The 13,865-nt window shown below is 54.6% G+C and overlaps 1 protein-coding gene across 1 annotated transcript; it reads right to left on the reverse strand.

The window, feature by feature from the left end:
- Positions 1-21: 21 nt before the first annotated feature.
- On the reverse strand, positions 22-13,865 carry RASGRP4 (RAS guanyl releasing protein 4). The gene is made up of 16 exons (XM_081216027.1): positions 13,778-13,865; positions 11,327-11,511; positions 10,726-10,910; positions 10,619-10,680; positions 9,862-9,993; positions 9,603-9,756; positions 8,328-8,501; positions 6,830-6,946; positions 5,711-5,986; positions 4,047-4,127; positions 3,863-3,967; positions 3,655-3,773; positions 3,400-3,544; positions 2,567-2,603; positions 2,330-2,464; positions 22-1,620 (listed from the first exon to the last, which is right to left on the reverse strand). Exons 1-16 carry the CDS (start codon positions 13,798-13,800, stop codon positions 1,367-1,369), a joined length of 2,184 nt encoding a protein of 727 aa, XP_081072153.1. The 5' UTR covers positions 13,801-13,865; the 3' UTR covers positions 22-1,366.

Here is a 13,865-nt window from a genome sequence, read left to right on the forward strand (position 1 = left end):
TTGTTTATTTTTGGCCGTGTTAGGTCTTTGTTGCCGCGCGTGGCCTTCTCGCTGCGGTGGCTTCTCTTATTGCAGAGCATGGGCTCTAGGTGCACGGGCTTCAGTAGCTGTGGCACTCGGGCCCAGTAGTTGTGGCTCGTGGGCTCTAGAGTGCAGGCTCAATAGTTGTGGCGCACAGGCTTAGTTGCTCCCGCGGCATGTGGGATCATCCCAGACCAGGGATCGAACCCGTGTCCCCTGCATTGGCAGGCGGATTCTTAACCACTGTGCCACCAGGGAAGTCCTAAAATTAATTTATGACAGCCCTAGGACCTATCTCTGTGGGGGCCAGGTCAGGGGTGCTCAGGTTTGAGGAAAGGTAGGGGTTCTCTGTCCCCTGGGTCCGAACAGGCCCCTGCTGCTCCGACCTTTAAAGCCCTTTGCTCTTCAGAAACATCTTTCCCTCCCAGTGGGCATGGGGGAGGAGACATGCAGGCATTGGGCAAACATCTGTCAGGTACCCACCATGTGCCAGCCCTGGGCTAGGAATTGGGGTTACAGATAATAATAACCCCTGGTCTCCCGGAGCTGACCTTTCTGGTGAGGAAGGGCAGACAAGAAAGTTTAGTTTGTCAGGTGGGGAAAGGGCTTTGGAGAGAAATAAAGCAGGAAGGCAGGATTGGGACCATGGCGGGATTGCAACTTTATGCATGATCAGGGGAGGCCTCACTGAGAAGGTGGTACTTGAGCTAAGTCCCAAAGAGGGAGCCATGTAGACCTCTGGGGAAGAGCCTTCCCTTCCTGGCAGAGGGAGTGTCCAGTGCAAAGGCCCTGAGGTAGGAGTATTTTGGGGCATGATCAGGGACCATCGGAGGCCAGTGTAGCTGAAGCAGGATGAGTGAGGGGGTGAGTGGTGGGAGGGGAGTTCAGAGAGGTGATGGGGGCAGACCATGTGGGGTGGGCCACAGTGAGAACTCTGGCTTTTCCCCTGAGTGAGATGAAGCCATGGGAGGGCTCTGAGCAGAGGAGGGATGTGATTGGACTCAGGTGTTCACAGGCTACCTCCCTGTTCCACCCTTTCTCTGGCCTTCTCTCCCATCCAGAGTTTGGAACTTTACCCGCCCTGTACCGTCCCCCTCCTGACCCATGCTGACATCAGTGTAGCATATTGGTCAGTAGCTTCCATTTTAGAGGCAGGCAAACCTGGGTGTGAGTCCTGTCTCCAGCACTTAGGAGTTCTGCCACCTTGGGTGAGCAGTTTAACTTCACTGAGCCTGTTTCCTCATCTGTAAAATGGAGATTTAAGGAGGTGGCGAGATGATGCCTAGGTCTAAATGTATCCAACACAGAGCTGCGCAGACATTAAATGCAAGAAAAGGGAGTACGATTAATAGCCACTCTGACGCAAAAGAAGAAAGTAACTTTCTTTCGGAGTAAGAGATGACGGATGCTTCAACAAAGACAGTGTGGATGGGAAGGAGGCGATGCCTTTGCGAGGTTCTGCTGGAGGCCTGGAGGCCGAATAATAGGACTCGAGACTGACTCTGGTGGAGGGAGTGGGGAGAGAGCAGACCAAGGCAACGTCTAGGAACTCAGCTTGGAGGACTGGGTGGGTGATGGGGCCGTCGCTGGCAGAGGGACCTGGAAGGAGGAAGACACTGGGTGATGTGGGGAGTGTACGATGTCCAGGAGACGGTTCACTGCAGGGGGAGAGCCTCACCCAGACTTGTTAAAGTGGATGGATGAATGTCCCCTCTGGATTTTCTTTTAGGTCACTCTGAGAGTCCCCACTTTTGAATCGTGGCATTTATTCCACGGTTAGTGTCTGATATATTTGGCCTTATTCTAGCCATCTTATAGTTGTCTTTCTTTTCTTCCTAAACTCCCTTTTCTTTTCTACTAGTGGCTACCCCTTCCCCTCCCCACAACATACTGTAATTTCTAATATTCTATCAACATTAAAAATTAACCACTATCTATGCCCTTCTACCCAAGCAATTGAGGACTTTTGCATATTTTAACTTTCCTATGCTTCCCCAAATCTGTCTGGGTTCCCCCAGGCAAATAGGCTGGTCTCCCTGTATCCAACTGTGGGTAGGGGCAGCTCCTCCTCACCGTCTCTGGTTCCCAGGAGGGATGTGAGGGCTCTGTCTGGGTCCAAGCATGGCAAACGTGCCACCTAGTCTCAGGTTCCAGGGATAGCGTGTAGGAGAGATTGTCCTCGGAGCCTGTTCGTGGGGGTGTGGATGGGAGGGATGTGGGTACGGTAGGAAAGACCTCATGACCTTGGAGTTAATCCCCATCCATCCACCAGGCCCCCTTCCCAGGACTGCTACACCCTGGGTCTTACCACAGCCGGCATGGGGAACGGGTGTGGGTGGGACAGGGGCTTCTGGGGGGCTCACGTCGTCCTTGGCCCCTGGCCTCTTCTTACACTCCACCTTCACTTGGTCTCTGCAGTGTTTGTGGCAACACAGCCCACAGTCTGGGGGAAATTCAGAGGTTAGTGCCAGAGGCCCAGTCTGGGTCCTCTATTCTTCGAGCCCACGGGTCCTGGATTCCCTCCCCCTACCCATGCCCCACTCACCCCGACAGCGGTAGCCTTGCTTGGTGACACCCCAAAGCTGGGAAGAGAAAGCAGAATAGGTTACCTAGGCTAGGGGAAGGAGGGCTGTGATTGGGGTGGGGCTGGGGTTTGTCTGGAGGAAACAATTCAGGTTTTGGAAGTTTTCAAGGCTAGAGGCTTATGTGAGATCTGGGAGACTAAAGGAATTAGGAGGTTATCTCAGGTTTGGAAAGTCATCTATGGTATGAGAATTGGACAAAATTTGGAATTAATAAAGCATAAATTCTATGGGCAGGGGTTGTGTCTGTTCTGTTTCCTCCTGTGTTCCCACCCACCCAGAGCCTATAACTGTGCCTGGCACACAGCAGGTGCCCAGTATATATTTATGAATGAAAAAGTAAATTTGGAAAGTAACCCAAGGTTTGTGAATTGGTCTTGGTTTAAGATTGAGAGGTTTGTCCATTATACAGAGTTTGAGGATACCCTGAATTTGGAAATTATCCAGGGTTTGAATGATCTGGGGTCTAGAGACTTGGAGATTGATTCTGCTTGGAGATAATCTACTCATGTTTGTAGATTCTCCAGGGTTTGTCAGTTATCCAGGATGGAGATTGTCTGGGAATCGAGCAGTATCTAGACTTCAGAATTATCCAAGATGTAGGGAATATCCATTGTTCAAGGTTGCTGTGAAATATGGGGATTATTTGAGGCTAGAGGCTTCTCTGGAATTTGGGGATTATCCGGGGCTTGGGGACCATGAGCGCTCCAGGGCAGGGCTGGCTTTTCCAGCCCAGGCTGTGGGGAGTTAGGGCGCTCCAGGGGTCCCTCAGGGTGACAGTGGGCGGAGTGCTCACGAAGCCGCTGCAGCTGCCACAGAAGGTGGGCTTGCGGAAGGTGACCTCCTGGAAGGTGTGCAGGAAGGCCAGGCCCAGCTTGGAGCAGATGGCGCTGGCCTGGAGCAGGTACCCTGTCAGCTCCTCTCGGCTGAAGGAGCCACTCCTGGGGGAGAGACTGCGCTTCAGCAGGACTGGCCCATTTCTCCCAGACCCAGGAGTCCTGGATACCCCAGGTCCTCGTCTTAAGGGAACCCAGGAGTCGGGAGCACCTACCCCTGGCGGGGGGGTGGGTGAAGCCCGTGGCAGGCGAAGGGGAAGTTGCCTGAGAGTCGCTCAAAGTCCTCCTGAGAGATGGTGCCTCGGCCTTCAGGGTCATAGTTCTTGAACACAGACTTCGGAGGAGCATGGGAAGGGGAGAGTCAGGCCGAGTCAGAGGCCCTGGGGCCTTAGATCCCTCCTCCCGCCCAGGGCTCCTCCTCACCTCCACCAGCTCCTCCACATGCCGACCCAGCGTGACCCTGTCGGGCTTGGGCGTCACGCCAGGGGCCCACTCCACCACCAGGGGCACCTGGAAGGGGGAGGGTGGCTGGGGCAGGGACAGAGGGTCACAGTTAGTCATTGCAGAGGCTTGGGCTGGAGGTCAGAGGTCAGGGCTGGGGTCTCACCAGACTCTTGGGACAGCGGGGCTCCCGGGCGTAAGAAAGCTTATAGATCTCGTCCTCCGTGTAGAAGAGATCCAGGGAAAGCTGGAGGATGGGCAGGGCGTTACGGACCCTCCTTGTCTCTATCCTCCTACCTACAGCCCATGCCTGCCTGGACCCCCAATCTCCTCCTCTTTCCAAAGCCCCTCTTCCCTGGGACCCTCATGGTCCTCTCTCCCACTGAGCCCCCCTTCGCTCTGCACACCGCTGGTCCCCTAGACCAGAAACACCATCTTGTCACCGAGGCTCTTTTGATCCTATTTAAAATTGCAAACCCCTGTCACTTTCCATGCCTGTTTCTGCTTTAATTTTCTCTATAGCACTTATTACCTAAAAGAACATATGATTTACTTATTTACTTCTTTCACTGGGTATCTCCCCCACTAGGAAGTCAGCCCCACAAGACAGCCGTTTTTTTCAGATGTTGCACACTGCTGTGAGCCTAAGCGGCTAAAGTAGTGCGCGGCTCACAGCAGGTGCTCAATAAATATTTGGGCTGACGGCCTCTTAGAGTCCGCATAGCATAGCAGCTTAGGCGCCAATTATCCTGGGGCAGGACCAGCTTCACAGGCAGGCCCCACACTTAGAGGGGCCTCCACTTCATTTAATGCCCTGCTATCACCATCTTGAAATTCTTAATAATTTCAAACAAGGAGGCCCACATTTTCAATTTGCAGGTGGTCCTGTCTTAGGATCTGAAAGTCAGCTTTTCAGTCTTAGACTACCTGGTCCTCAGAACCCCAGTCTCTCTCAATTTATAGCTCTTTAGAATGAAATATATATATCTCTACCTCTCTATCTTTATTATCTATCTATCATCTATCTACCTATCTATCTGTCTATGTAAAATAAAATATAGCCAGGATCTCACACTTGCAGTCTTAGGACATAGTGTGATAGTTAATACATGTTCTGAAGCTGGCCTGCTGTGGGACAGGGGGCAAGTGGCCTCACCTCTGTGGGTCTCAGTTTCTCAGTCTGTAGAATGGACACAATAAGGGTCCCCTCCTCGTAGGGTTGTGAGGATGGAATGAAGTGCTCTCTGGGGACTGTTAAACATGGTGCCTGGCACATATTAAGTGGTCGATAACTGTTATTAGCTTTTTGCTTAGATTCCTGGATATGTTAAAGCTTGGAATTGTGGACTAGTGGCATGAGAAGCTCAGAACCTTGGAGTACAGGAGTGCAAAAGCCTGAAGCAATTCTGGAGCTCAGATCAATGGATACTTGAGTTGCTGGGGGAACTGGGGGGAAAACACACTACTTATATAGAGCTCACTGTGTTCCAGATACTATTTTAAGTACTTTATGTGAATTATATGAATGATATTTATATGAATTATATTACTTATTCTTTTCAACCACTCTCTGAAGTAGGTCCTATTTGTATTCCCATTTTGTCGTTAAGGAAACTGAGGCCGAGGGGTTAAGTGACTTGCCCAAGACCACACAGAAAAAAAACAAAAACAAAAACAAAAAAACCCCTAGAAGCTCTGGCTTCAAAGCCCATGCATTCCAGTGCTATTCTACTATTCTATCCTGACCCTCACCCACCCAGGACCCTAAATCTCAGTACCCCGCAGATGCAGCCTCTGGGAGCTCAGCCTGGGCAGCTCAGGGCAGCTCACCGTGAGCAGATGCAGTAGGTCCTCATTGGCACTGCAGGGGGGGTGTTGCCTCTGGAGGACTGCCAGCTCCTGCAGCCGCAGGTAGAGGCTGTTGAGCTTGGGTAGGTGCAGGCGGCCGTCAGGCAACCTGTCAGGCTGGGCCTCATGCAGGGACACCAGATCCTTGAGATGCACACCCAGTACAGGCAGCCGGAAGCCGGTGCAGCCAGCCCAGGTGCGGCGGTAACAGGCGTAGTTGTTGTGGGCGGCAAGGAGCTCAGTCAGCTCCAGCAGGGCCTGTGTGGGAGGGGCATGTATTTTTTGGCGGGGGGAGCAGCATGTAATCGGGGAGGCCAGTTCTGTTCCCCTAGCTCCTTGAAGGGGAGTACCTAGCAGCGTCCTGTGTGGCTCTGGACCCCCCAGGGGCCCAATGGCATTTTGGACCTCTCCCCAAGCCCCTCCATGTTCCACATTGGCTTCAGCATCTCCCCAGACTGCTCTTCCACTTGGGCCCCCATCTCAGAAAGGCCCCACTATCTCCCATTCCCCAGGCTAGAGTGATTTTTCAAAAACCCAAATCTGATCATGGGTGCTCTCAGCATTCCCAAACGCTTCCTAGCTCCCCACTGCCCTCTGGATAAAGCCCAGACACCTTAGTTGAGCTTGCAAAAGGCTCAACAGGATCTCCCCCCCGCCCCCTGCCCCGGCATCTCCAGCCCAATATCCTGCCACATCCTGACCTCAGGCACACACCAGACTCATGAATGACTCACTCTCCTTAGACACTTTCAGGACACCCCCAACCCATGCTCCTCCCATGGGTGGCCCAAATGTTGGCATCCCTGGGGGCATCATTTCACTCCCCACCTGGACTGCAAGTTCTCTGCTAGCATCTTTTATCTGCCTCCCTCCAGTCCTTCTCAGGACCAGACACATAGTAGAGAGAGGTCAGCACCACGGATGAGGAGGGAGGAAGAATGACAGAGGAGGACAAAGCCTGGGGGTCTGTCGGCTTTGGAGGAGCAAAAGGCCTCTGGGTGGCTCCAGGGCCCCTGGGAAGGGACGGAGGGGGCTGGGGAAGAGTGTGTGGGTTCAGGATAATTGACCACTGGAACTTTGGGAAGGGCAGTGGGACTTCACCTTGGTGCTCTCAGGGCTCAGGTGGGTGTGGGAGTCCTTGAGTCTGGAGATGGCGCTATGACACAGGCCCCCAGTGACTGCCATCAGCGTGTTGAAATTCTGCAGCTGGAGGAGCCTCTAGGAAGGGAGGGTGATGCAGAAGTGATGGGCACCACATGGAGGACAGGCAAATTGGGGGTTCAAATGACAGCATCCCCATTGAGTTGGGGTCTCAGGCACGTGTGGGGATGGGCCAGTGCGGGCATCAGACAGGTGAGATGTGTCAGGCAGGAGTGGGCCACAGGCAGGTATGTGGGCATTACACGGAGGTCAGGCAGATGATGGACTAATGTGAGGTCAGGTAAAAGTGGGAGGAGTCAGGGACTTCCTTGGCGGTCCAGTGGTTAGGACTCAGCGTGTACTTGCACTGCCAGGGCATGAGCTGGAGCTCTGGTGGGAGAACTATTATCCCGCATGCCATGTGGTATGGCCAAAAAAAAAAAAAAAGTGGGGGGAGTCAGGCAAGTATGGGGTGTTTGATGGGTTTGGGGATTCAACAGGTCTGTGTCAGGCAGGTGTGGAGGATGCAGACAGATGTTAGGGTGTCAGACAACTAGGCGGCCTCTGCACTGGGAGTCAGCCAGGTGAGGGGAGACCAGAAGGCCTGGGTTCTGGGCAGGAGTTGGGAGCTGGGCAGAGGTGAAATCGTCCAGAGTGATACGGAGGGGTCAGGTAGATATAAGAGACAGGTGTGGGGTCAGCCCTCCCCTTTCTCAGGTTTGAAGAGCGGAGGTTGCTGGAGGAGAAGGTTGTTGGGGGCCAGGGAGGAATGGAAGACGCTCAGACCGGGGAGACCCCATGTAGATGCCAGAACACCCTGGTCTGTCGGGCAGGACGGGAAGCAAGGAGATGGAAGACGCCAGAGGCAGGGCGTGGTCTGCGAGGAAGTACGCAAAAGGGCGTGGCCACGCTGGAGGAAGGAGGGCTTCCCTTTTCTCCAGAAGGGAGGGGGGGAAGGGGGAGGGGGAAGGGGAGAGGGAGAGGGGGAAAGGGGGAGGGGGAAGGGGGAGGGGGGAAGGGAAAGGGGGGAAGGTGAAGAGAAAGGGCGGGCCAAGGGAGACCTGAAGTGATGGTGTCGGATGCTATCACTGTCCTAAAGGGACAGCTGGGGCCTAGGGACGGGGTAGGGTTTGACGCGAAGGTGCGGGCAAGAAAGAGTCTCCTCTTTCATTGCCCTGCGGATAGAATATTCAGGCATTGGGCTTGTGAGACGGGGTCAGGAGGAACGTCGTCAACTGCCACGTCTGGGACCAAGGAGTGGGGCCAGGGCGGGTTGGACGTGGTGAAATCAAGGCCAGGGAAGGAGTGCCGTTTAGAACGACAGGACTGAGGCCGCGGGGAAGCGGCCTGGGTGGGGCGTGATGCGTTCGGGAGGGGCCACGATATGGTGACGTCACCGCCCGGGAGCCCCGCGGAGCAGGTGCTCAGAAAGTGGGCAGAGCGGCGGGGCGGACCTCACCTGTGCCACGTGGATGAACTTGTCCAGCACCTGCCCGCGCTGTGCAGGCCCGGGGCGGCTCAGCACCATGACCTGCACCCAGCGGGACACGCTGTTGCTGAGACCTACGGATCCCTCCAGGGCCGGGCAGCCCCGCACGGAGCCCTGCAAAACGTAGTCCCGCAGGTCCTGGGGCTGGGGGTGAGGTGGGTGTCAGGGTGGGCCCTCGCGCTCAGGCCCTGCCCCTCACACGCCATCCCCCAAGCAGTCACGACCTCTGACCTCCTAGCCCGGCCATCACATGTCCCTGAGGTCACCATGGCCCTCTCCCATCTGAGGAGAAATGTTTAAAGAAAGTTGGGTACTATTCTGAGCCCTTCCTCATAGCCTCACAAGTCTATGAAGTGAATACTATATTATTCCCATTTTAGAGATGAGGTCATTGAGGCACAGAGAGGCTAAGTAGTTTGCCCAGGGTCACACAGGCCCGAGTCAGGGTGGGAACCCAGTCTATTGCTCTTAACTGTATACCTGACTGGTATATAGTCAGCAAAGGGAGGGGTGGTGAAGAGGACACAAAACTAACTTCTATTTGTTCTGCTCAAGGAGCCAACATTACATACCCACATCCACTGCACTGTGTGTGTGTGTGTGTGTGTGTGTGTGTGTGTGTACAATCAGGAAATTTTCCCATTAAGGAACCAGATCCCCAACTACCCTCAAAACGATGATGGCAAGATGGCAATAGCTAAACACATACATAGGTTGAAGCATTTGAAATTACAATTTGGGTAGGTTAAATATGTCAAAACATGGCAATTTCAAATGGTTCAACTATAGAGCATTTACTCTGGACCAGGCGCTGATCCTATGAGGCAGGAACTAAGTCCCCCTTTTACAGATAACGGGCTGAGGCACAGTGAATTTAAATGCTTCTCAAATGAATGAACAGTTAATAAAAATATTTTGAGCACTTACTATGTGCCAGGCACTGTGACGAGCACTTTTAAATGGACATATTACTTTCCCCAACCAGCCAATGAAATATTATGACCTCCTTTTCACACATGAGAGAACTGAGTCCCAGAGAGGTTGAGAAACTAGTTCAAAGTTACACAGGTAGGAAGGGGCCGATGGGATTTGAACCTGGGGCTCTGTGCTCAGCCAGCTTAACTCATTTTCCTGGACCCTCTAGCACCCAAGTTTGACAGTTTGGGTCCTCTCAGTCCTGCCCGGCTCCAGCCAGGCCTCGGCCCACCCCAAGCCCTCCCCAGCTGGGAGGAGGGGCGTCCTTACCGTGATAGCCTGGAAGGACCGGAACTCCAGGTAAGTGAGGTGCTCTGCCAGCTCCTCAGTCTCCAGGTGGTCGAAAAGCAAGGACACTTTGCGCTTTTTGCCCAGGCCTGGGCTGCTTATGGTGGGAGGGGGGCCGGGGCCACCAGGGCTCAGCCTGGGGGCAAAGAGAGGCAGGGGGAGGAGCTGGGGTGGAGGGTGTGGGAGTGTGGAGGCAGAAGGCAGAGTGGGGGTGGGAGGGACGGGGAAGGGACTGACTCACAGGTTGGCGGAGTCTCCCAGGCTCCGCTGGGTTGCGTTACCCTCCTGTTCCACAGTGGCCCAGAAGCGACCTATAACCTCTTCTAACTGGGGCTCCTGATGCACTGTCTCAGGGTGTTGAGTCAGCCAGTACCTGAGGGTGGTTTAGAGATGGTGGAATGAGGCTGGGGGTGAGGCAGGTCTCTGAAAGGGGTCTCTTGGGCTGGGGGATCTCTAGGTGCTGGGCTTGGGGGCATCTCTAAATGTGTGCAGGGGGTCTCTGGAAGGCCAGGGTTCAGAGAGGCACCAGGCTGGGAGGACCTCTGGGAGTAGCACTGGGGGCCTCTTAACACAGGCTGAGGGATCTATGGCAGACAGACTGGGCAATCTCTTGGAAGTGGGATGGCTAGGAAGCAGGGTAGTGGGGATGGGTCTCAGGAACTAGGTTGGGGGCCTCTAGGGGTGAGATTTGGGGGGAACAGGGTGAGGGGGTCTTAGAAACTAGGCTGGGGTATATGGGAGGCTGGGGTTTTAGGAATCTGAGCTGGACGTCTTGGGGTACCAGCTGGGAGAGGGTCCATAGGATCTGGTCAGGGGTCTCTAAGAGGTGAGGGTTCTAAGGAAGAGAACTGGGAGGTTTTAGGGACCAAGCCAGGGGATTCTCAGAGTGGGATTTGCAGGAGCAGGACTGGGTAGTCTCTGGGAAGTGGTTTTTTTGGGGGCGGGCAGTAGGGTGAGGATCTTGGGTCATGGGAGTGTAGGTCTTGGCGCAGGCCTACCTGACCAGGTGACAGATCTGCAGCCTCCTCAGCTCCTGTGTGCTCCCTGTGGCCTCCTGGTACTTGAGTTCCGGTCAAGGCTCTGTTATCCAGCATCGCAGACCTGCCTGCTCACCCCGTCCCCACCAGGCTGTCTCATCTCTGCCCTCCGCCCTCCACCCACTGCTCATGGCCCCGGGAGGATATAAGGTCAGCAGACGGGCAGCAAGGTGGGCAGAAGGCAGCACCCAGTTGTGCATGGCAAGTACCATGTTGAGAATGTGGTCCCCACGGCGCAGGCTGCCAGCCGAGTCTGAAGGCAGGAGAAGGGGACACTGTGTCAGAATGGCCCCTGGGCAATGGACTGCACAGCTTCCAGAGCCGGTTGGACAGCCTGGTTCAAACCCCAGCTCTACCAGTGACTCCGTGTATGAACTTGGGCAAACAACCTGGCCTCCTTGAGCTCCAGTTTCCTTGTCTGTACCATGCATGGACCAGCATCATGCCTGGCAAGTCATACTGAAGATGGAAATAGCATCAGACCTCCTCCCCCCGCAGCTCAGGAAAAAGAAACGCAGGTAGGTGTCTCTCTTATTCCTACTGTACTGATTGAGAGTCATTCCACATACGCCTGCTTCTATTTTATACCCCTCAAGTTGAGCCCAGAGAGAGGTGGGTGCTTGGCCCAACCTCAGGACTGGGGAGGCTGGCCAGGGAGGGGACACTCACCAAAAGACTGAATGCATTTCTCCAGCAGGTCATCTTCGCTGCAGCCGCCCTCATTCAGCATGCCCAGAGCCATGGAAGCCATGACCTTGCTGATTTCCCGGGCGCTGGGGCACGTCTTGTGGCGGCGGGCCTGTCGGGGCCGGCCCCGGCCCCCTGTCTTCCCCAGGCATTCCTGGTGGGACTTCCTGTGGACACATTCCCTGGGGAATCATGGGAGTCCCTTCCTTGAGGCAGACCCCCAGAATTCTTCTTGACCCCAAAGCCCCAAGGCATCCTAAAGGCAAGGTCCTAGCATTAGTCCTGACCTACCGTGGTTCCATAGGAGAAAACCCCAGGAGTAGTCCAGATCATGGGAGCCTTCTCCTGCAGGAAAACTCCAAAGGTCACGCCTGTCCTCTTCAGGGAATCAGGGGGGAAAACCCTAGGATTACCCTGAACCCCCCCCCCCAGCGAATCATGGGAGAAGACCCCCAGGACTACTAAAGACCCTCCAGGAATCATAAGAACTCTCTCCTCCAGGAATTGTCCCCCAATTCCCCTTGACTGTATGGTCCCAAGGCATCATGGGAGAGACTTCCTGTTGGCAGACGGGTTACTCCTGACCTCCCAGGGAATCATAGGAGAAGACCCCCAGAATTATTCTTGTCCTCCCCAGGGGGAATGATGGGAGGTTCTGCCTTCAGGGACACTCCTCAGAATTCCCCTTTGCTTTCCAACACCTACCCCTCCTCCCCCCAGCCCTCCCCCAAGCCAGCCTTTTGGTGGGACTGGAGTCTTAGCTGCAAGCCTGGGTCCCTAGATTTGGAGCCTGGAGAGAAGATACAGGTGCAAAGTAGCCTCACCAGAGCCCTTCAGAGCTGGGCACGGTCCCTGGGGCTGAGGCAGCTTCAAGGAAAGTTTAAAAATAACCCTCACTCTGCCCTGTGCCTCCCCAAGGCTCCTGTTCCAGCTGGGGAAAGAGGGTAATGGAGAGACAGGGATGGTGGAGGAAGGAGGGAGCAGAATCCAGACAGAAGGCCTTGGCTTCCACAAGAGTCAGACAGAACTGGGTTGGAAAAATTTATGCTGGCTGTGAGACTTTGTGTTAATCACATAATTTCTTTGGACCTCAGTTTCCTCATGTGAAAAATGAGAGTCGTCTTTGGACCTTCTCCGAGAATTTATTATGAACATTCAATGCCTTGCTCTTCAAAAGTGCTAAATAAGGGATTTAGTTTGCTTAGGCTCTTAAGTGGCCAGAGGTGAGAAAGTTAAATTTGAGATGCAGAGAGAGAATGTGATGGAGCAAACTAGAAGCAAGGCCTGGGGAATGGGGGTGAAACCAGAAATCGGGAGACCCCCATAAAAAGGGCACTGCCATGTCCCTGGTGCATCCTAAAGGCTCGGTAATCAGTTTGAATGTTGTCGAGTAACAGCTGGCATTACTGAGCACTGAATGTGTACCGGGCAGAGGGTTGAGCGTCTATCTAGCTTAGGGGTTCCCCAAACATGGTCCCCAACCAATCCCAACAGCATTACCTGGGAACTTGAGAGAAATACAAATTCTTAGGCCCCACCCCAGACCTACAGAATCAGACACCTTGAAGGTGGGCCCGCAGCCTGTGTTTTAGAAGCCCTCCAGGTTGTCCTGATGTGTGCCCAAGCTTGAGAACCACAGGTCTAGACTGTACCACCGAGGACTCATGCGTCCCTCTGAGGAGGTACTATGATTATTCTATTGACAGAAGAAGAAACTGAGGCACAGAGCGGGTTAGTGACTTACCTAAGGTCACCCAGCCAGAAAATGAGGCAGCCAGGTCTCCACCATTAAACTCCTGGAGATTATAGGGAGGGGACCCTTTGCCTATCAAAGACATGCTGGGGGAGGCAGAAGGAGCTGCCTAGGCTATGGACCCAGCCACCATGGCCCCTGTGAGGACAGGAGGGCAGGTGATAGGAAGCCGATTCCAGAACCTGCTGGCATAGCCAGCTGCTAAGCCCTTACCCTCGGACTCTCTGCCCCCTGCAGCGTCTGGAGCAGCCAGGAGTTGCTTAAGAGGCCGGGGAGCCGCCTTGCCCTGCGTCACGCTCCCCTCCCCTGGGGCAGGGCCCTGCAGGAGTCTGGAGTTTCCAGTTCTGGGGGCAGCCAAGAAGACCCCAGGGAGGACAGAGGCACCCAGCCTGTGGAATTAGGATGGGGGCGTGAAGGGCGCGGGGAGAATGGGATCAGAGCAGCTCAAATTCCAGAAGAGCAAGGATAAGACACAGACGCCCAAGCAAACGGCCCCAGCCGGAGCTGGCTCTGGACTCCCTGAAGCATCTTTCCACCTGGCGCCCCTGCTCCTGCTGCTGCCCCGAGAGTAGCCCGACACCCTATGCCCCTCGTTAGAACCTCCCCAAACTTCCCATGCAGCCCAAGCGAGACCCAGGGGCGTAGGGCACTCCTGGTCTCTTGGAGAAGGGTCCCCTCACCTCTTGCTGTCTTTCCTGTTCATGCTTCCTTGAGGGGAAGGGGTCTTTTAAGAGTGTAGCTCAGCTCCTCCCCCCCTCACCAATGCTC

Source organism: Mesoplodon bidens (genome assembly GCF_964165515.1).
Source record: "Mesoplodon bidens genome assembly, chromosome: 18".
Lineage (NCBI taxonomy): Eukaryota > Metazoa > Chordata > Mammalia > Artiodactyla > Ziphiidae > Mesoplodon > Mesoplodon bidens.

Excerpts from the sequence above, each read along its gene's own strand:
- RASGRP4 (XM_081216027.1), bottom strand. The coding sequence starts at position 13,800 with ATGAACAGGAAAGACAGCAAGAG. Across the intron at positions 6,947-8,327 it reads AGTTCATCCACGTGGCACAG|AGGCTCCTCCAGCTGCAGAA; the intron begins GTGAGGTCCGCC and ends CTCCCTTCCTAG. Across the intron at positions 3,968-4,046 it reads CCCGCTGTCCCAAGAGTCTG|CCACCCTCCCCCTTCCAGGT; the intron begins GTGAGACCCCAG and ends TCCCTGCCCCAG.